The sequence below is a fragment of the Heterocephalus glaber genome, unplaced genomic scaffold (genome assembly GCF_053883595.1).
Source record: "Heterocephalus glaber isolate CG9 unplaced genomic scaffold, H.glaber_assembly_v1.0 deba00000594, whole genome shotgun sequence".
NCBI classification, from domain to species: domain Eukaryota; kingdom Metazoa; phylum Chordata; class Mammalia; order Rodentia; family Bathyergidae; genus Heterocephalus; species Heterocephalus glaber.
The window spans coordinates 31,838,299-31,860,002 of record NW_028258151.1 but is presented as its reverse complement, the minus strand read 5'-3'; the positions used below and the strand labels follow the sequence as shown (position 1 = coordinate 31,860,002).

The 21,704-nt window shown below is 44.4% G+C and overlaps 1 protein-coding gene and 1 pseudogene across 2 annotated transcripts in view; both read right to left on the bottom strand.

Annotated features, from left to right (window-relative positions):
* Ext2 (exostosin glycosyltransferase 2) overlaps positions 1–21,704 on the bottom strand; it is a 134,629-nt gene that overhangs the window by 22,893 nt on the left and 90,032 nt on the right. For both annotated transcript variants that reach the window (XM_004851993.4, XM_087205638.1), the window contains exon 10: positions 13,617–13,783. In XM_004851993.4, the coding sequence (XP_004852050.1) occupies positions 13,617–13,783 (167 nt within the window). The remainder of the gene's footprint in view (positions 1–13,616; positions 13,784–21,704) is intronic.
* On the bottom strand, positions 19–13,027 carry LOC106009952 (SNRPN upstream reading frame protein pseudogene; annotated as a pseudogene).

Genomic DNA, 21,704 nt, shown 5'->3' with positions numbered 1-21,704 from the left:
TTAATGTTCCAATACTCTTTAACGACCTCTCGGGGTCTCCGCTAAGAACGCCTGTCTCAGCTCTGCTTGGAAACCCACCACAGGAGCTTGCTGCTGTTGAGAACGCCTCGGGTGCAACTGACACTCTCATGTGCTCAAGGAGGCGGCCCTTCTACGTTTCACTTGGACTTCCACGTCTGGCACGTGCTGCTCTGTAGTTCTTCTCAGGTGTAAGCGATCCCTGGCTCGCTCTATCGAGCTGCTGCCTGCTCCTCACTGCTCGCTGCCAGGCCTTGCCTGTCCCCGCCTCCTCTGTTCACTTTTAAAGGACATCATTGTGAAATCTAATTCCAGGATAAGCTATTTGCATTGCTCAATCATTCTAATAAGAAGAGGAAAAGTATTTAGAACCACAGACTATGTCCTTTCTCCCACTCCCCCGGGTGTGGATACAGACAGGTTTAAATTTTACTACTTCTGTTCAAAAAGTCAATGTTTCAGAGTCTCAGCTCCAGCATTCTCCAATTAGCCAAGCCTCCTCACCATGTGCTAAATCTACTGATTCTACACCAGCACCACCTAGCTGGTGTCCCTGTCCTCAAGTCTCCACGGGGAGTTCACCCCATGATCTGCTCCTTTTATAGCCCAGGTCCGTGTAGAATGTGCACTGGGCCTCAAAGCCTCCCATCAGCAGGGCCTCTGCCACCTGACCCCCAAGCTGCTGCTGTTAACCACACAGACCCGGTGCCAGCCCGGCCATCTGCTCGCCAGCCCGGCCCGACCACACACACCAAGCTCATTCTCACTTCGGAGCTTTTCTTCTTGGAGCATCCTACATGAGAAAAACCCATGCAAAGATGGCTTGACAAGGAAAATCCTATGCTAGCCTGCTGTCTTCCCATGATTCTTTGGGAGTATTTACTTACTGTTCCCTGGGCAGCTGTGAATAAGATAATACAAGTAAACACTCACAAGTGATTAGCACCCAAGAGTTCTGACCAACCTCCACCACCTATAGCTGTAAAAGGAAGAGCATCAACCTTTTGTGCCTAATACCACGTACAGTTGCTCCTGACTAGCCCAGGGCATTTCACATTTCTCAGGTGAAAAATGTCCAACACTTAAGTGCTAATAATTTTTTATGGTTGGAAATGTGGATCAAAGTATGAAAGGAAAAATAAATTCACAGGTTCATGCATTCGGCCAAGTATCCATGGCTCATTTTCTACCACATGTTTTAAACTGTCTCTCAGAGGCAGGGGAGGGGAGCAGGAATAAGTCACTTTTTATTTCCCAGCTCTTTTAGGTCTGAAATAAAAGCAGACAGACTTGAGAAAAAAAAAAAATCAAACATTCAAGTAACATTATACACTGCTACTGTTCCCCTAGGAGTCTCTTGCAAATGAGTATCAAGGACTCAATAGATACTTTCCTGGTAAAATACATAAACAGATAAATAAATTATCCCAGGCTGAAAAGAATTTCCACATCTGGTAGCACACTAGAGCTTGTCAAACAAGTCAGAAACACGCAGGGCCAGAGAGGATCATTCCTAGCTCCTGACTGTAGGGCTGAGCAGGATGGAACACTTCCCAGGGCCTCTGCCTTCCAACAGGGAATACGACCCCACTGGAACAGGCAAGGAACCCTGAAGTTTTCTTCCGAGTAAATAAATAATAATACTCAGCACTAGGTCCACATGTCTGTGTGGCCAAGTCCCAAGAACTTGCTAGGGTGACCTTCGAGGGTTGCAATCAATGTACATTCAACACCTTAAAGAAGTGACAACCTCTGTGTACCTCAGTGTCCTCGGCAATACAGCACCAGCGACAGGGTGATCTCAGAAGTCCCTTCACATCCTGACCCTGTGACTCTTTCAAACAGAGCTTTTGGAAACAGGGTGCTGGGAACGGGTAACAGGCACGCGATGTGCAGAGACCTGAACCTTGCATCCCCTATTGTCCTCTACTCTTTATCTTACATCCATTTCCTTTTATTTTAGGCCGAAATTTCCTCCTCAAAGCTTTGGGAAGTGCTTGATCTGGGAGCTGGCCTCCGCTCTCCACCACGGAGCCTGTTGCTTTCAAATGGTGTCTGTAAATCATTCCTCCCAACCCCAGCATGGTGCTGCCCAGAGAGCCCTGCACATTTGTGAGCAACATGCAGAACTCTGGGGCCTGTGCCTGCGTGCTGTGCCCCAGCAGGGGCGCCACCAGAATCTTTCACAAAGGAGAGACGGAGCTCTGCTCTGGTCTCCTCCCTGACAATGACCTCTGCATCCTTCTTTCAGCTTCTAAGATGCTGTTGGATCCCCATGCATGCAATCTGTTGCACAGGTCAGCCAAGGGCTTGGACACTCCGCATAGCACTTTGGTGCTTTTCCACCTGCAACTGCATCTCACAGATCTTCTGGACTTCTGATCTCTTAGAATGATTACACCCAAAGAGGTTCCAGGAAGTCACTGGGTCTGCTCTTTCTTCAGGCAGAACTAGAATACTGACTGTGGGCTTCTCCTTTACAAAAAATGCCCAAATAGGAAGATTATTCTCTCTTCAGATTTCCCTAAGATTTCTTTAGAGAAATAGTAAAAAACACATATGTTGCATGTTTTCTCTTTGGTTTTCACACTACAAATACTGTGTTTGAAGCACTTTTTACTTAAACTAAGATAATGAATTTAACTGTTACAGATGTGATAAAAGCTACAGAAGAATAGAAATGGAGATACTTATTTCATAGAACAAGCAGGGAGATATTTTGATTGAGTTCAAATTAAAAGTATTGGGGTAACTAACCCTACTTAGTTAAGATGTAGTTAAGAACATTAAATCCATAACTGCAGAATGAGTCCTCTTTTTAGGTACACCCAGAGTATTTATCAAAATAGACATTTCTGTGGGCCACATAGCCTCAGTAAATTTCAAAATAAAATCATACAGAGTATATATTTTTTACCACAGTAGAATCAAACCAGAAATTTAAAAAAAGAGAACTTAAAATTTTGACAAAATAAACAATGTAATTTTGTATAACTATGAGTCAAAGATAGTTACATATATAATGGAAATTACAAAATATTGTGAACTGAAGGATAATAGAAATGTGACACATCACGACTTGAGAATGCACTTAAAGCAGCAATTAAAAAGCAATTTAATTCATATATAAAAAATGAATATTAAAATCAATGATCTAAAAAGCTGCAAATATAATGACAACTTAAATTCACAAAAGTAGAGGATGAAATCAGTCAAGCAAAGAGTAATTAAGTACAAAACAAATACACAAAAGAAAAACCAACAAAATCACAAGTGGATTCCTAACAAGAATTGTGACACTAATGAACTTTTAACAAACTCAGCCAGAGAAAGAGAAAAAACCAAAAATTGCCAATCTCAGAAATGAAAACTAACATACTATTCCAAATCCTATAATCTTAGGCAATCACAAGAGTATTATGAACGGCTTTCTATCAGTACATTTTTATAATTTTGACAAAATGAAGAGATGCCTTGAAAAAGACAACCTATCAAAACTAATCCAAGAAGAAATAGGAAGTCTAAACAGTGGCGGAGCATTAGTGAATTGAGGCAGCAGTCATCTGCCAGGTGCCGCTTGGGAACCAAGGGGAAATGGAAGGTTAACAAATATCAGCTAAGGTCTCTGACCTCGCTACTCAGCCTGCAGATTTCCTTTTTTCTCCATGCATATGTGTATATATAAATCACATTTATTTTTATTCTCTTCCTTTCCAATTACTATTTTAAATAGAAGTGCTGCTACAATTGATTCAGTTTATATAATTACATGAAGTTTATTCTGTGACTGGTTATGATTTGCTCAGCTTCTTGAGCTCATCTGTCTTCTGCCAAATTTTCAGTCATTATTGAAGTTTTAAGACCCACATTTTCTCTTTTCTTCTGAAACTCTAATGACACTAATGTCACATATTCCGTGCCTGTCCTATAAGCTCCAGAGGCTCTATCTACTTATTTCAATCTATTTCCTCTCTGTTGTCCATATTGGATAATTTCTACTGATTTATTCTCAGGTTGACTGGTTCTTTTCTGTTACCTCCATTCTCCCATTGAGACCATCAGAGACTGTTCATTTTATATATTATAAACTTCAGTTCTGATATGTCTATTTAGTTTTTCTTTGTATCTTCTGCTTCTTTGCTGAGATTTCCCATCTTTCCACTTGTTTCAATGGTGATAATTGCTTATTAGAACATTTTTATGAAGGCTTCTTTAAAATGCTTCTCAGAAATTCCAGTCTTTGTCATCTTTGTGTTGGCATCTGAGAGTTAACTTTTCTGATTAAAGATGCAATTATCCTGGTCCTTGTCTAGTAAGAAATGCTGGCACATTCTAAATACTGCTATGAGATGCTGGTTCCTATTTCAGGTTTCTATTTTGCAGGCAATTTACATTCGGAATCCAGGTCCTGGACCATTTTTGTGGGCTGTGGATGGAATGTCAATTTAGTTTTCAAAGTCCTTCCAGTGGTATTCTAGTCTGCCCAATTTCCGAGCTGCTCAGAGGCAATGTGGAAACCTGGGCCGTATTCGACACCACCGCTTATTTCTTAAAGCAGTTTCTGTGTTGGCTCCGTTCAGCTTCATGCACGGGTTGTTCTGAGGGGGGAGGTGGAGTGTGCCCCAGCCATGGGGCACAGATCACAGAATCCCTTTCCCAGCCCCTCTGCCTGGAGCTGCCCTCCACTCTAGGTGGGGAGGGGGTGTCCATGGTTGCTGCAAGCAGGGAATGGGTGACAGGAATCCCACAGTGGACGGTGGGTAAGGAGGAGCGTGTCTTTGCTCTCGTCCCCTGTGACTGCAGGGCAGGGGTGGCTGCAGGGCTCTGCAACACCTGGCCCAGAATGCATCTAGTAGACAGGGCTATCCGTGGCTTCTTTCTCGGAGTCTGCCCAGATGGCAGTGGCTGCCTCCGGCTAGAGACAGTGGGTCCTTCTTGAGTTTTGTTGTTGTTTTCATCTGTGCTAGAGGTCTTCTCTAGCATGAAGGCTGGGATACATACAGGAGGCCGGAAAAAAAACAAAACAAAAACTCCAGGAAAACTCATCGCTGGGTCATCCCTCACATCCTGCCAGCCTGTCTTCTTTGCCCACCTTCCAGAATCTTCTGTTGGTTCCTTTCTGTGTCTTATCTGGGGCTTTTTGTTGTAATTAGCAGGGACAGGGTGAAATGTGCTTAATCAATCTTATGCAGAGTAGGAAGACTATCATTTAATTTTGAATGACAGAGATATCCCGGTTGAACAGTGACTAAGTTAAAGAAGGAGTTAACATCATCCAGAGATTGATATTACAACTACTATGAGAGGCCACACATGAGTAAGGACGGCTGCATCTTCTTATCAGAAGCAGCATTGGTGTATACAAGCTCAGTTTTGTGCAGAAGCTGAGCAGCTAAAGAGGGAGGCGCTCCTAGTTATTTAGCTGCGGTCCTGCACCCCCAGCCCTGTTCTAAATTCTGCTTTGTGGTGCTGGGGCTGAGACTGCAAATTACAGTTCACCTTTGCTAGGGGGAGCTTCCTGTGCAGTGCCCCCAACAGGGGGCACTAGTGAGAGACTGGAGATCAGGGGACGGTAGTGTGGCTACTTCCTGTTCTGTTGGCTTTTCCTGCCAATGTGGAATTCACCCAGCAGCAGCAGGTGGCTCTTCCCTCTTTCCCTCGGCACCAGCCTCATCTTAACACTCAGAAAAGGACCAGCAAGAGGCAGCAGATGGCCCCTCCTCAGGTGTCCACAGCCCAGCATGGGGGCCTCCAAGCTTCTAGGTCCAAACAACCCCAACCTCTTCCTTTTCTTCATCTATTCCTCCTGTCATAGGAGCCAAGGAAGCCCCCAGACTTTTCTTCACACTTCCAGCCTCCTGTTTTGCTCTGTTAGCTCTGCTGCCCATGCATGAGAGATTTCACATACTGACTCATTCTGTTGAAACAAGCAGTGTAACAGGCTGGGGATTTAGCTCAGTGGTTCCACTGCCTGCCTCGCAAGCCCGTGGTCCCGAGTTCGATCCCTGGTACCAAAAAAAAAGCTCAAACAAGTAGTATGGATTCCGTTTTCCTTAATGTCTGCTTCTTTGTGACTATAAGAACCTGAAAGAAAATGCTTGGGTGTTTTTATCCTCATCAAGGAGAGGTCTTAACATGTGAGTCTGAATGGTACAGAAGCAAAAATTAGAATGGTTATATAATTAAGTCTCTGCAGGTGTGCAGTATAGTGAAAAGAGCTAAAATGAGCTCTGGCCCTATCAGTGCCACTTACTAAGTGGGTGATGATAATGGACAAGTCACTTACGAGCTTCAAAAAGCTTATAGGTCGGCTTTGCCTCTAATTATCGCTACGTTTCTTTCCAAACTGAAACTACTACTTTATCCTCAATAAATCACCAGTAAAACCATCTGGGCCTGGAGTTTTCTCAATGGGAAGCTATACATAACAACTTCAATTTCTTTAACAGAGCACTAGCCACAAACCCTGTTTAATTTTTTGAAAGTAGTAATTTTCAATGAATCCTTCCATTTCACATATATTTTCATAATATTCTTTTATTTCCTGTAAGACCTGTAGTGACAACCTTTCTTTAATTCCTCTGTATTTCTGATAATGATCATTTGTGTTCTCTTTTTGATTGGTCAAGGTAGGAGTTTATCCAATTAGTTAATTGTTTCAAAGAGCAATTCTTGGTTCTGCTAATTTTGTCTGTCTGTTTTCTACCTCACTGATTTATTATTTCCTTCTTTCTACTAACTTTTAAGTTTAATTTACTCCTTTTTCCCCCTAGCTTCTTAAAAGAGAAGGAACTTTTGATAAATGATTATATATTTTCTTTTTTTTCTATTTTATTTTTATCACTGTTGTTCTGAGATAGGGTCTGGCCATGTTGGCCAGGCTGGTCCTACAGTCTAGGTCTTCCTGCATCAACCTCCTGAGTGCCTGGGCTTGCGGGTGTGTGCTGTCCTGCCCATAGACCTTTCTTTTCTCTAATATAAGACCTTCGGTGCTATAAATTTCTCCTAAACATTGCTTTAGCTAAATCTCCCAAGGCTTTGTTTAGCTTTGCAATATGGTTTACTTATAGGCTAAAAAAAAAAATCAATTTAAAGTGCATATTTCAATGAGTTTTGATAAATGTATAAAGTTATAGATAACCACTATCACAATTATAATATAGAACATTTTTTAATCCCCTGAACAGTTCCTTCTTGCTTTTTTGGTGTCGACCTCATCCCCTAGTCTTGGCAATATAGTTTTTTTTTGTTTTTTTTTTGTTTTGGGTACCGGAGATCGAACTTGTGACCTTCCGCTTGCGAGGCAGGCACCGGAACCACTGAGCTAAATCCCCGGCCCGGCAATATAGTTTTTATGGTTTAGAATTTCATATTCATGGATTCATACAGGAAGTGGTCTTTTGCAGCTGTTCACCTAGCATAACACTTTGGAGAGCTATCCATGTGTTATATGTGCATTTATTTCTTGTCATTGCTTAATAGTATTGCACTGCATTTGTGTATGCATTTACTAGTTAATGTTTTTAGTTTGGGGATTTTAGAGTAAAGCTATGAACAGGTGAGTACAAGTCTGTGTAGACACATAGTTTTATTTCTTTTGGAAGCTGAGTCATATGAAAAGTGTATGTTAAAATTTATGAGAACCTGCCAAAATGTTTCCCAAATTAGCTGTACTGGTTCACATTTTTATTAGGAATGGATGAGTTCGAGTTGCTCCATGGCCTCTCTAACACTAGGTATTGTCAGTCTTTTTAGTCTTAGCCATGCGAATGGAGAGATAGTGGAAAGTCAATGCTTTATTTTAGAACTGCTCTAATGACTATGATGCTAAGGACTTTTTCATGTTATTTTGAATCTCTACATCTTTTAAAATGTTTGATGCAATAATTTTTACTCCATATACTCTTTTTCTGTGTTTAATCCTATTCTTTTTCAGGTTTTTAAAAACTTTATTTTTACTGACAAATAACTACATATTTTTGAAGTACAATGTGATGCTTCAATACATGTATATGCTGTGGAAGGGCAATCCAGGCTAATTAACATATGCACCACCTCATATATTTACTCTTTCTTTATGGTGAGAACATTCAAAATCCTCTCTTTTAGCAATTTAAAAATATACACTGGGAGGCTGAGGCAAGAGGGTCGCCAAGTTTGAGCCCAGCCTGGATTTCATAGTGAAGTCAAGGCCAGCCTAAACTATATATAGTTGGAACCTGGTCTCAAAAAACAACAACCCTGTCCCCAGAAAACAAAACAGAACCCCAAAACCAAATATACACATGCATGCACACACACTTTATTATCATCTGTAGTCATTTTGTTGCATAATAGATCATCAGGACTTGGGCCGGGGATTTAGCTCAGTGGTTCTGCTGCCTGCCTCGCAAACGCAAGGTCCTGAGTTCGATCCCTGGTATCAAACAAAACAAAACAAAAAACAGGACTTCTTCCTCCTGGCTAACTGAAATGTCGTACCTTTGACCAACCTTTCCTTTTTCCCTGCTGCACATCCCTAGCATCTGGTAACTCCCACGCTACTCTCTACTTCCACGAGTTTGAATTTTTAGACCACACATACCAGTTTAATCACACAATTCTTGTCTTTCTGTCCCCGTCACTTAGCATAACATCCTCCAGATTCATCCACGTTGTTTCAAAGATAGGATTCTGTTATTTTAAAGGCTGACTTGTATTCCACCGAGTATATACACATTTCCTTTACCCATTTACCAACTGATGGGCACTTCTATTGATTTCCTATCTTGGCTCTTGGGAGTAATGTTGCAATGAACATGGAGGCTGTAGATAATTTTTTTTTTATCAAACTCTTTTCATTTCCTTTGGGTATATACCCCCGAGTGGAATTACTGGATCACATGGTAATTCTTTTTTTTTTTTTTTTTTGAGAACCTCCACATCATTTTCTGAAGTGGCTGTACTATTTACATTCCCACCAACAGGGTACAAGGGTTATCTTTTCCCCACAGCCTCACCAATCTTTTGACTGTAGCAGTTCTAACAGTTATCAGGTGATCTCTTGCTGTGGTTTTAATTTGCATTAAAGTAATATTCCCTGAAGATTATTGATGTCCAGTACATTTTCATGTGTCTGCCAGCTTTTTGTAAGTGACCTTTTGAGAAACGTCTCTTGGGGTCCTTTGCCCACTCTCAGCAGAGTTGTCTTCTTGCTATTGAGTAGTCATGAGTTCTTCATACATTTTGGACATGAGTTTCTTGCCTGACGTATGACTTGTAAATATGTACTCCTAACTTGTGGATCTCTTTCTTTCTGCTGTCTTGTTTGCCTTGCAGAAGCTTTTTAATTTCATGCAATCCATTTGTTTCTCCTTGCTTTTATTGCTCTATATCTTCTTTTGTTTATTACTGAGCTGTGGAAGCTCTTTATATATTTTTGACACAAGTCCTCGATCACATACATGTTCTGAAAATATTTCCTCCAAGCTGTAACTTGTCTTTTTATTTTCTTAGAAGTGTCTTTTTCCCAAGTGGTGTTAATTTTGATGAAGCCCAACTTATCCATTTTTTTCTTTTATGGCATGCAATTTGTCTATTTAAGAATCACTGCCTGGGGCTGGGAATTTAGCTCAGTGGTTCTGGCATCTGCATCACAAATGCAAGGTCCTGAGTTCGATCCCCGTACTAAAAAAGAAAAGAATCAACTAACTCCAGTAAACTAAGATTTTTCTCCTGTGTTTTCTTCAAGAAGTTTTATAATTTTATCTCTGGCATATGGAACTAGGATCCATGTTGAGTTAAATTTTTGTACAGAGTATAAGGTAAGGGTGATAGTTTTTTTAAAAAACCATATGGCCATTAAATGTCGCAGCACTGTTCAGTAAAAGGAATGTCTTGTCTACACTGAACTCACTCAGCTCCTTGCGGGAAATTAGCTGACCACACCTGGGTAGTCTATTCTGGACTCTTCATTCCGTTTCACTGACCAATACCACAGTGTCTTACTTGTATATAGCTTTATAATAAGTCTTAAAATATGGTAGTGTAAGTCCTGCAATTCTGTTCTTTTTCAAAATTGCTTTGGCTTTGGTTTTTTTTTGAGAGAGGTCCTTGTTGCTAATTGCTAAGTTGCCCAGGCTGCACTTGAACTTCTGATTATCCTGCCTCAGCCTCTCAGAGTGCAGGGATTACAGGTGGGCACACCACACCAGGCTGTGCTTTGGCTTTTTCAGGGCTGTTGTGTTTCTGTTTCAATTTAGAACTTGCTTTTCATTTTTAGTAACAACAACCAACTGATTGGGCTTGCTTGGAATTTGCAGAACAGTTAGGAGGAACTTACACCTTAACAACAGCGAGCCTTGGGACCCATAAGCATGGTCCATCTTTCCATCCATGAAATTGCTCTTTTAGTCTTCAGTTTCTCTCCACAGCCTCTTGTAGGTTCCATGGGACATATCTGGCATACACTTTGTTAAACCGTTTAAGTATTTCATTTTTCTTCTGCAAGAATATAAATGTGGCCCCTTTTTACAGCTTTTTGGTAATATGGTTGGCATAAAATAAATGGAACCTATTTGAAGTGAATAATTTGATATGTTTAACATATATCAGTAAACACACCACCCAATTAAGAGAATGAACCTATCTGTTTCCTCTAGCTTCATAACTCAGCATAATTACGTTGTAAAACACTCGTGTGTTGCTACATGGATCAATAGCTCATTCCTGCTTCCCACTCAGTCGTATTCCCCTGCAGGGCTGTGCCTCTGTATGTTTAGCCACTAAACTCTTGACAGGCCTGCTGGTAATGGAGATGGTTCAGTTATCAAATATTACTGAGTACCTGCTGAATGCAAGTGCCTGGATTAGGCATAAAGGACACAGGCAGTAAAGGAGCCAGCCATGGGGACTGCCCTTTGGTGCTGACGTCCTGAAAGAAAGTGAACACGAAACAACATAGTCACAAGTAATTACTTGCTCACAATGAGGTAGAGTGCACTGAACCAATCCTAGACTGGAGGCTCTGAGAGCTTCTTTAGATAGCAGAGCTGAGTGAGTGTGGAAGGACTCCAGAATTAAGATAATAGATATAATCCCAAGGGACTCTGACTATTGTCACAAAGGAGTGGTTCTGGGCTCCAGTATAACCCCCTAGGATGCAGATTTTTAATAAATGATTTATTTACTCATTTACTCAAGCCTGCTCCCAATTCTTCCAGAAAATTAATCCTAGGCTTCGGCATGAAAATGAGATATAGGTACAGCATCACCTTCTGCCTTCTGAGTCAACACTAAAGTGGGAGCCCTCTCCAGGAGAGAAACGTCCCTCTGCATAATGAAATGAGAATGTCTCTCATGAATCACAGTAGAATCCTGAATAGAATAAAGAAAAGAGTTGTAGTCCCCAAAAGAACAGTAGCAGCAGCTACATTGGCCAACTGCACAACCGCAGGGGTGTACCGCCATGTGTTTAGCCACTGAACTGTTGACAGATACTGGTTTTTTCCCCCTCCAGCTTTTGGTTATTATAGATAAAACTCTTCCTGTCCAAATTCTCAATAGGCACTTCTCATGGGTAGGGACTCTGTACTCTTACCCAATGCACATGGTAGCTTCAGATGTGGATACTGTCATTGCCAGGAATAAACTAAGACCCAGAGAGAATAAGTAACTTGCCCATGGTTATGAACTGGTTGGCAACAGAGAAGAAATTTAGGCATGGAGCCTTCCTCATTTATCCATAATACTAGTTAGTATGCAAGAAGTAATATTACAAGGACCCTAAAAAACAAGAAGGGGCAGGGGTTCCTGAAAATCCACTAGCATCAAAATAATTTGGTGATGGACAATATGCTGCTAGCTCAAAATGCCACCATTGAGGACCACTGGCTCTGACAGGTACCATTCAGGATGAAATCCTCAGGAGTCAAACTTGAGTTTTAAGTAGCAACGTTTCTTTCACTTTTTGGCTGTGGCTTCAGGCGGGTTATCTAGACTTGTTTAGTCTGAGCACAGAAAAACAACACGCGTGTCATAGCTCCTTGTCATGCAAAGGCCAGAGGCACTGTGTGTAAGCACTAGGGACTCGGCAGGACTGGAGCGGCACACATGGCAGGCAGTTGCGATGAGCCAGCCTCCTGACCTCAGTCCTCTGACCCAGTGACTCTTAGGTGCTGGTGTGGAATGGAACCTGAGCCGTCAGAGGACAGTGGTGACCTGTCCACCTTTCTTTTATAGACTTCCTGGGACCTGACCAGAAATCCTGAAGAGGTGCTGCTCTGTCTGCATGGCCACACCTTTCTGAACATCTTTTCCATCTCACTTTTGCCACAAAAATAAACACGAGTAGAGTCTGAAGCCATTGTACGCAACAGAGAGAGAAGACGCTGGCAGGAAAATCCAGTCTTTTCTCATGAGTTGGTGAGAGAAACAAGAGGGCAGTTTGCTTTTTTTTTGTTTTAAAGGGAGTACTGATGTACCAAATGTCACCCAACAGCCTACAGGAGATGGTGTAAAAGTCATCTCTATGAATGAAAATAAATCGCAAAAGATGAATGCATGTTTTATTAGCTATGCTCATGCCTTTCATTGGCCAGTGTAGTACTGACCAGGGTATCACACATTAATCTCTTTCAGAACAATTTCTTCTACACTCAGCTGGAGCTATATTAAAAAACAGAATAAAAGAAGGAAATCTTAAATGTTTAATTTTTGGTAGTGGTGGTTTCCTGTTTCTGCCCCTTAAAATCCACCTTTGATTTCAGTTTCAAAATAAATTTCTACAATAAATACACGTACCAAGTACAGCTGTACTTAATAACATTTTATGATTTCTTAAGAACTCCTAATTCAACAGATCCTGAGTCAAGGAGAGAAAATGACTGCTCCCTCCTAAAGGCTGGCTGACCGCGGGGGATGAATCTCACCACTCTCCCATGCCAGCCGCAGGGAAGTGATTTACGCACCCCCTGTGCACGGGGCTGATTCTACCCTCGCCCCCTGCGGCGAGGGCCTCTGCTGCCGCCATCCTGCCTCTCGTGCAATATCCTCCCTGACAGGCTGCGTCAACTCCCACTGCCTCTCCCCTGGCCTGGGCTCGGGCACTTTCCCCTGGGGAGACCTTTCTGGTCTCCATACTTAACCCCTGAACCCGGCCTAATCCATCAGCTGCACCAAAGGAGCGATGCTAGCAAACCCTTCTCCCTGAAGACAGGCGGCCGGCCTTGCCGCTTAGACCCGGAGAGCCGGCCGTCAGCAGACTCTGCACTCTGTCCCTCAGTGTGGCTGGCATCTGGATTGCTGTTGTCGCTTTTACTGTTGAGGAGCCCAGCTGCCTGAGCTCAAGGACACAACCAGTTAAATGGCACAGAAGTGCTTTTGAAACTGTCCCCTGGGACTCCCTCTGGGACCTCCTCACACTTGCTGTTTGGGGACAGGGTTTCCCCAGGGTTATTAAAGAACAGCTTCCTAATCCATGGTCTCAGGCAGAGCTTTGAACTGCTGGGAGAGTTTTGGAATGATGACTCCAGAGAATGAAATACCACGCTCTCGTTTTGGGAAAGACCGGCAATCACAGTGGTAGATAGTAAGCCCTTAGACTGTTTAAACCTCCTCACCTCGTAGCCAAACTGCAGCTCGTCAGAGGTCAGCATGATGATGTCATCGTCGATGGCCAGCACGGCCTCAGTCTCGATTTCATCGTAAGGGAAGAAGCGGTTGCTCAGCTTGTTTTCAGCAGTCCTCACGACTTTTAATGGAACCCGGATTTTGGGCCAAAGAGAATCTGGAAGAAAATCAGAGCAGGGTATTGACTACTTGCTTAAAGTCTGTGAAGAGATTAAGCGGCGAAAGCACCTACTGCCAGTGAAGAGGCAGAACCAGCTGCTATCCGCGGTCTTCGGCAAACTTGGAGATACCACTGAGCAAGGGCAGATTCCTACAGATGCAGTTTTATCATAATAAATATATGCGTACATATTTCTACCCTCTAAATCCTTCTAACACACTAATTCCTCAATATTGTCTTAATCAGAATAAACTAATTAGCTTCAAATTGCAACTGAGGGGCAGAGAAGCAAAATGACTTGTATTAAGTTTAGATCTACAATGCCCCCAAATCTCATGTGTGTGCATGGTGACTGGATCAGGGGGCGCTGTACTCAACCCTGAACCCAGTTCAGGGCTGACTGTGCTGTTAGGAGGCAGAGCGTGGCTGCAGGTGGGTCCCTGGGGGTGTGACCTGCAAGGCTGTATTCTTGTTGCAGGCTCCTCCCCTCTCTCTCTGCTTCCTGGCTGCCATGGGGTGAGCAGCTTGCTTCTGCCAGACCCTTCTATCATGTTCTTTCTGCTTTGGAGCCAGCCAACCATGGACTGAACCTCCTGGAAACTGAGCTAAACCTATCTCTGCTCCTTCAAGCTGTGGGTATCAGTTGGTATTTTGTCCCTGCAATGGGAAAGTGACAGTTTGACTGAGCTCATGATGACAGTAAGAGCGAGTGTGGATAGCTGCAGCCTCAGTCTCTGCCACCTTTGCCATGTCCTCCACAATGCACTTCCACGTGGTGACCCGGCTGCAGTTCTTCCACGTTCAGAACTGCAGAGTCCACACTGGGATGCCGGGCTCACGGGCCTCCAGCCCTGGCACAGCCAGCCAGGCTGCTGACATTCCCCTCATAGTGGCAGATTTCCCTGACAAGTGTTACCTTCCTATCTGAGCACTCCATGCCCTCCTCCTGACTCACTAGGTTTGGATTCTCATCATGCCCAATTTACAGAGTAAATAACAAATTTCTAGGTCCAATTCTGTGGAATTTTCTAGGATACTGAAGAAACACCAACCCACTACTTGCCTTACATTTTTTTTTTCTCATTCTACTTTGAAATAACTGGTGCAATTCAACCACAGGTTCGTTATTTAAAATGTTGCATTTAGGACAGCCCCAAGTTAATACTTCCTTTGTATAGTCCTGATGTTGCAGACCTCAGGGTTCTTGTTCTTCATGTAACATTTGTCAAGCGAGACCAGGAAAGCCAGGTATCTTACTGCTTTCAAAATGTCCATCATGCCATTGTGGGAAGATCTAATTTTTGTGGGTTTTGAGGCCCCAAAATGCCTGTGGTGACCATACAGAAGGAGAAGCAAGACAGAGGGAAAGTCAAAGGGGACAAGGCAGTCTTACTGATGCGGGTAGAATATCTGATGTGTGCATATTTATGAATGACCCCATAATGCATCGCTTCTCAGGAAGACTTACAATTTTACATCTGCCTGTGGCAGAGAGCCTGAAACAATAATGGTCAACTCCAAGAGAAGTACATCTGGGAGAGGGGTGAGCCCTAAACTAAAAATCATCCTTCAGGCCACTGCCTTTTAACTGGTAACAAGAGTTAATTCTAGTTTCATTCACTCATCCATCATCTGTAGGTTCCTCTGGGATGCATGCAGGGGATGCGCAGCCAGGAGACTGGAGAGCTGAGTTCTGCATTATCTGTTAGATCTAAGCACGTCTGATTCTCAGGGGAAGGAGAGGCAGAGGAGGGCAGGTGTGCTGCTCAACACAGGTCCTTTTCAGACGCAGTGTCATTCAATCCTCTCCACAACCCTACGGGACAGAATTTATTATAAAGCAGTATTTACATAGCTCAGAGAGGTTATGTAACCGCTTCAGTTAGACACAGCTCCTAGATGGCAAAGCTAGTACTGGAACCTAAGTCTGCTGGGGAATCAAAGGGCAAATATGACCTGTGCCACCTACTGTAGGCTAAGAATCCTAATTCGATTTCTCTGGCACAAAACTATGAACGTTCAATAATTTTCTTCTATAATCATATGAATTCTTCCTTGCTTCATAAAATCACTGCCTATGGTTCCCAGATCTTTATAAAGCACGATTAAGTTTAATAACTAAAATGAAGGAGGTTATAGCCTTATTAGACCACAGGTTCTCAAACTTTTTGGTCTCAGAATCCTTCACACTCTTAAAAACCAAGAGTCCTAGGGTAGTTTAGTGTACACCCCAGGGGTGGCTCCAGGTGGGCTGCACTGAGGCTGTAGCTGATTTCCCAGCAAGGCCACTAACAGTGCTTAAACCTGAGGAAATTCTTCAACACAAGCACACATTCCTTAGCCAGGAGACCGACAGGTTCATCTCACACCACGCACATGCCAGGAAACTCCGCTGTACCCTCAGCGCCCGTGTGTCACTTTGAGAACTGCTGTGCAGGACTCTGCGTTCAGATCTGGGCACCACAATCTAAGAGAAGAACCACCAAGGTCAATCAATAGTTCGAAAGGAGCTGCGGGGACAGTGCAGGCCCAGAATCTGGGATTCCTATGGAGCCTTAAGGCAACCAAGGGTGCCGATCACCCATGTAGTGCCTTGCCGTGTCTTGTGCCGTCTGCTGCCCCGAGTGGGCCTGGGGCCGGCCCTGTAATACTTCCCCCTGCAGCTGGCACATGGCAGGGAGCCCTGGCAGCAGAGGGCACTGCAGGGCCACTGTGAGACACAGGGGGCTTTTCTTGCTGGTTCTGGTGGGCCCTGTGCACCTCCTGCACCTGCAGCAACAGGCCAGCAAGCAGTGGCACAAGCCCCTGGGCAAGTGTAAGCAGCACCCTTGGGTGAGCTCCACCGAAGCCCTGGCTGCTTTCCCAGTGAGGCCACTGACACCAGACACCCGGTGAACTTCCTGTTCAACCCCGTAGGTGCCCCCGGGGTGGCTGGTTCCCTGAGGGTGCGGGCCTGGGGCACCACACATGCTTCTCCACCCGGGGATCCATGGCCCTGTTCTCTCTAACAGAGGCTGGAACTCAGGCCAGTTGGGGTGGTGGCTGGGGTTGGGGGGGCGTTGCTCAGTTTACTCCAGCAATCTTCAGAGCCCTCCTTCCCTGTTAGCAGACAAATCCTGTTATAGGTTAATGATTTTTCTATATTAAATTTTTCCTGTTGCAATTGCTGCGTGGTTTCAGTCTTCTCACCAAATCCTGACTACTACACCAGGGATATCAGAGAGGTTATTGGGTGAAAAAGGAATTCTCTATGGCCTCAAGAGTTAGAACCATGACTGATGTCTGGTGAAAGTTCCAGAGAAACTGCGTTAGATTCAGAATAGGTAAGAATTTCCTGATGGCATAATGTGTCCGAAGACAGGATAAAATGCCTTTAGTGGCACAATGTGCCCTTTTACTTGAACCACACTAACTTTGCTCAGATTTCTGCTTGACGTCAGCTGAGGGGCTAGGCAGGATGCCTCCGTGGGCCCAGGAAACAGTGACAGAGCACGGGAAGGACAGTGTGGGGCAGCGCGGGGTCTAAGGCTCACTGGCTATGCGACCTTGAACACGTCGGTCACTTTCAACCATGGAGAAGGATCGGCGACCCCATCTTCACAGCGCTTGGCACCTGGTAGGCAAACACTGAATGTCAGCTGTGCCTTTCCGTGAAAGCTGGTGCTATTTACAATGGCAGAGGATTTTTAAAAACCTTAAGGAGCGGTGGCAGAGGGGCGTGTCCCCACAATCCAGTGACACGCCCCCTCCAAGCCCACTTTTAGATCAGCGAAACTCTGCCTTGGAGCTGAGACTGTCTCACTTAGTAACAGAAACTACAGAACATGGAACTTTTGCTGCATTAATTTCACAAGGCAACAAATGGTTTCTTGTTCATGCTCTGTCCAGAAAGTGGGCTGGCTGCTTTGGCTAAGCAGAAAGGCACACCTACAGCCCCAGGAACCCTGACTTCTGCTCTGGAGTGTGGACAGAATGTTCATGGCTCAGGCCCTTCCACACTCGTCACCTATAGGAAGCCAGCATTCCCAGAACAGTGTCCATCAAGAGCCTGAGTGCCCCTGTGGAGTCTCTGGTGGGGAGTTTTAGAGAGTGATGAAGGCCAAGGAGGAGGATGTAGGGTCCGGAGGGAAATGGAGGATGAGCCATGTTTCAGAAATACGGTGGCTTTCCTTGGTCTAAGTCAGGTCTGGGTCGCCAAAGTCAGTCTGACAAAAGCCGCAGGGTCTGGTGCTGCACAATGCCAAATCAGGAGACAAAGTGGGCTGATTTCCCCAAACTAAATGGGCTGTGGCTGAAATAAAGGCAGTGGGCTCCGTGCGAAGGGCATGAGCTTTAGGTCGGGGGAGACCGGTGTCTGTTTCTGTCCTCTGCCATCTGCAGCTTTGTGATTCAGGCAAATTACTAATCTGAGTTTCATTTTTCTAACGCAAGGATAATAACAGCTTCCTCGCAGGCTTGTTATAAGGACCAGAGAAAATGTGTGCAAAGTACTGAGCACAGGTCCCATTCCTAGGATAGAGAAGGCAGAAATGAAATTCTAACAATCCATGTTGTTATCTTCACAGACGGATTCTTGGGAAGCCCTCTGAACTCCCTTCCCTGCTGATAGCCTGCAGCAGTCTAGACAGAAGGTTATGGGGAAGCAGAAGAAGAGTGTCAAAGCCAGAAATCTCCAGGTGCTATTCTGCTGCAAAGCCAGACAGGGGTCTCTGCCTCACCCCTTTTACTTTCTAAACAGAACAGTACAAGACCCTTGTATCGTGGGTCTCATCCTGTGACTGCAGCAGGCAAAACAGAAATACCACCTTCTACTCATAAAAACTAACCTGAAAACTAGGATTTTCCAAAGACATTGCTGAATTTATGAAAAACAAACAGCTGAGCCAGGTGACCTGATCAGTTCACAGTATGAGCTTTAGTCCAGCTCAAAGGAGAAAAAGAACTCCTTGTGTCAAGGGTTTTTCTTCCTCTTTTTTTTAAAGTACATTGATGAACAGTTTTCTCCATGTTGGATCCAAGAGAGATGTGAGCAGAAGGAATTTCTCTGCAACTTGGCAAAGGTACTATGGAGTCCTCCAGCCTGCTAAGCACTGTCACCGTGCAGTTAAGGATTGGGTCGCCTCACATGAACCTGGAGGGCCCACGCTGCTCACTGTGGACATGGGCCTCGTGACCCCAATCCCCCAGAGTCCTGGAATCCAGCTCAGTGGGAAGTGGCCGCTACTTCTGCTCCCTGCTTCCTTCTGTGCTGACCACCCCGCCCTGGCCACTGGGAACTGCGACATTACAGTCAGAAGCTGAGGCCCCTGACGTGATTTGAATTTAAAAATGAAATCAGTTAAAAAATGAAATCAGTTAAAACCAAAGGCTGACTTCTCTGAAATGGACAGCGCAAGAGGCCAGGGCAAGGACAAATAACTTCTACTCCCATCAGGTCTGGAAGCTGAAGAGCTGGGGGGCTTTTTATTGATGGAGCTTAAAACTAATGTGACGAAAGCAGGCTGGAAATTTCTGTTGCCCGGCCTAAGTATTTACTTAAACTTCAAACCCAGCAATTTAGACTTAACTGTAACTAAAAGAATAAAGTATTTGGTTGGGTTGGAAAATGAAAAAAAAAAAAGAAGCGAGAGGGGGTAGATTGCTGCCTGTGCTAATCCTCCAGCAGCAGACATGTTAACCACAATATTTATTTTAGTAAATGTAGAGAAAGTGAAAAACATCATTTTTGCCTCTAACATTTCAAAGCTGTAGACTGGCACTGTGTTTTAAATATGTATGTTACTAATGCTGCCCATGAAAAATCAGATGCGTTGGGCGGTGAAGGAGCAGAGCTGACAGCCCCGTTTACCAAGGAAACAAACAGCCCGCAGAGGATTAAACATGGCTCATGTTCTGTTCAAGCAGCCACATCACCAGAGCCAGGGCCCTGACCTGAAAACCACTGTCAGAAAGAAGCCAGTCCGTCACGATACGCGTCAAAATCAGGGCCTCCTCAGCTAAGGGCTCTCCTTCCTCCCGAGAGCCGAAGTCTTTGAAAAATAAACTCTTGGTCACACAAAAGTAACCACTGCATTTGAGCAGGGTCAACCAAAAATGAAACTGGACACCTGGCTCCCAAACCTGGGCTTGTGCTACTGCCTGTAGGTACATCAGTGCGACTCGAACCAGAAGAGAAAGATCTCTCCTTTCTCACCTCTGCCCTCCAAAGTGAGTCAAGCTCACAAGAAATAGTTTACCTTATGCCTCAAGTGCCTAACCAAGGTTTCAAGGGGAAAACTCCTTTGTCCTTTTTTAGTTTTTTGCTTTTTTTTTTGAGACAGGGTCTTGCTATGTAGTTCAGACTGGTCCTGAACTCACCATGTAGCTCAGGCCCGCCTCAAACTCGGGCGATCCTCCTGCCCCAGCCTCCCCAGTGCTGGGATTGCAAGTGTGTGCTACCACGCCTGGCTTTTCAATTCTATTTTTCATTTCTTTTTTCTTTTTTGCAGTATTGGGGATCGAACTCAGGACCTCGCACTTGTGAGGCAGACACGGTGCTACTGAGCTAAATCCGCGGCCCCGTTCTATTTTTGATTAACAAATGGTACTTGCATGTATGACGAGTACAGAGCCATTGTTCAGTATGTGTGCACTCTGCAGAGTGGCCCAGTCAGAGCCATCAGTGTCCCCACCACTTCCATTGCAGAATCTGCCCTCTGCCTTTCCACTGCCCACAGAGGGACTCACGGCTGTCCCCGAGCTGGCTGTTCCTGTAGGAATGCAAGCGACTGCGGCGTGATACAGGCCGTTCCAGACCCGCGAGGCCTTCCTTCTTAAAATGCAGGCCAAGTGAAGGGGCGAATTAGCCGGCCAAGGCCATGGAGTCCACCTCAGGGCAAGATCACTGTGGAGGGGGCGAGTGGCTGGCACTGCCCCTGTCAGCTTCCTTCTCTGTCTGCCTCTTTGAATTCCCTCTACTGCTCCCTTCCCTGTCATTCTCTCCTTCCTGACTGTTGTGATACCAATACCTTCCCTTTTCTCTGCCCCTTTCCCTCTTCTTTACTAAAAACGGAACAAGCAGAATAAAAATCCAGAAAACCGGCCCTGATACAGTTTGAGGGAAGGAAAAACGTCACACAGAAAGCTGGCTCGTAAGAAAAAACAAAAAGTTGTGCTTCGGGGCATAATATAGGACTTGTACTTAAAATACACGTCTTATTCACACAAAGTATAGCTTCCTAAACCTAGGAAAAAAGTATAGGAGTTTTTTCAGAGCACAAAGATCCCATGAAGATGTTTTTTCAGTGTCTCAGAAGGCACTGAAGAATTTTCCTGAGCAAATTCTGATTTGCCTATGAGAGGCAGAAATATGGACCACTCCCAGAGAGATCCACCACTGGGAGTCTGCGGGCTGACTGCCCTGGCTTCACATAACCAATTAAAAGCACCAGCCATAAAAAGCACAGATACTACTGTCAGGCCATAAACTAGACCTTATCGGTGACGGTGGTGCACATTACAAACTTCAAACTCATTCCTCGCTCTAATCCATCAGAAACTTCCTGGCTTTAATAGGCTATAAATGGCAGGAGCTTTGAAGTCCCTGGGATTAGGACCAGTAATAGACAGACCGAATGAGAAACTAAATGCAGGTGGAACGTACTCTATGCATCCCAAATTAAAAACAAATCCAATTAATCAAATAGTCCTCAACCCTAGCCACCAGCCAGCCGCTTGCAGGGGCGGCCATGGCATGGGACAGCGTGACTGGGGGGACCAATGGCAGCCTCAGAGGAGCTCGCCAGGGGTGCTCTGCTGGCTCCTTCCTTTTAGAGTTTTTTTTTTTTTTCTTAAGGAGAACACAGTATCAGAGATAAGGAAGGAGAAAACTAATGCCTTTTAAACTGAGTTTTCATGTAAACAAATCGGCTGGATGGCT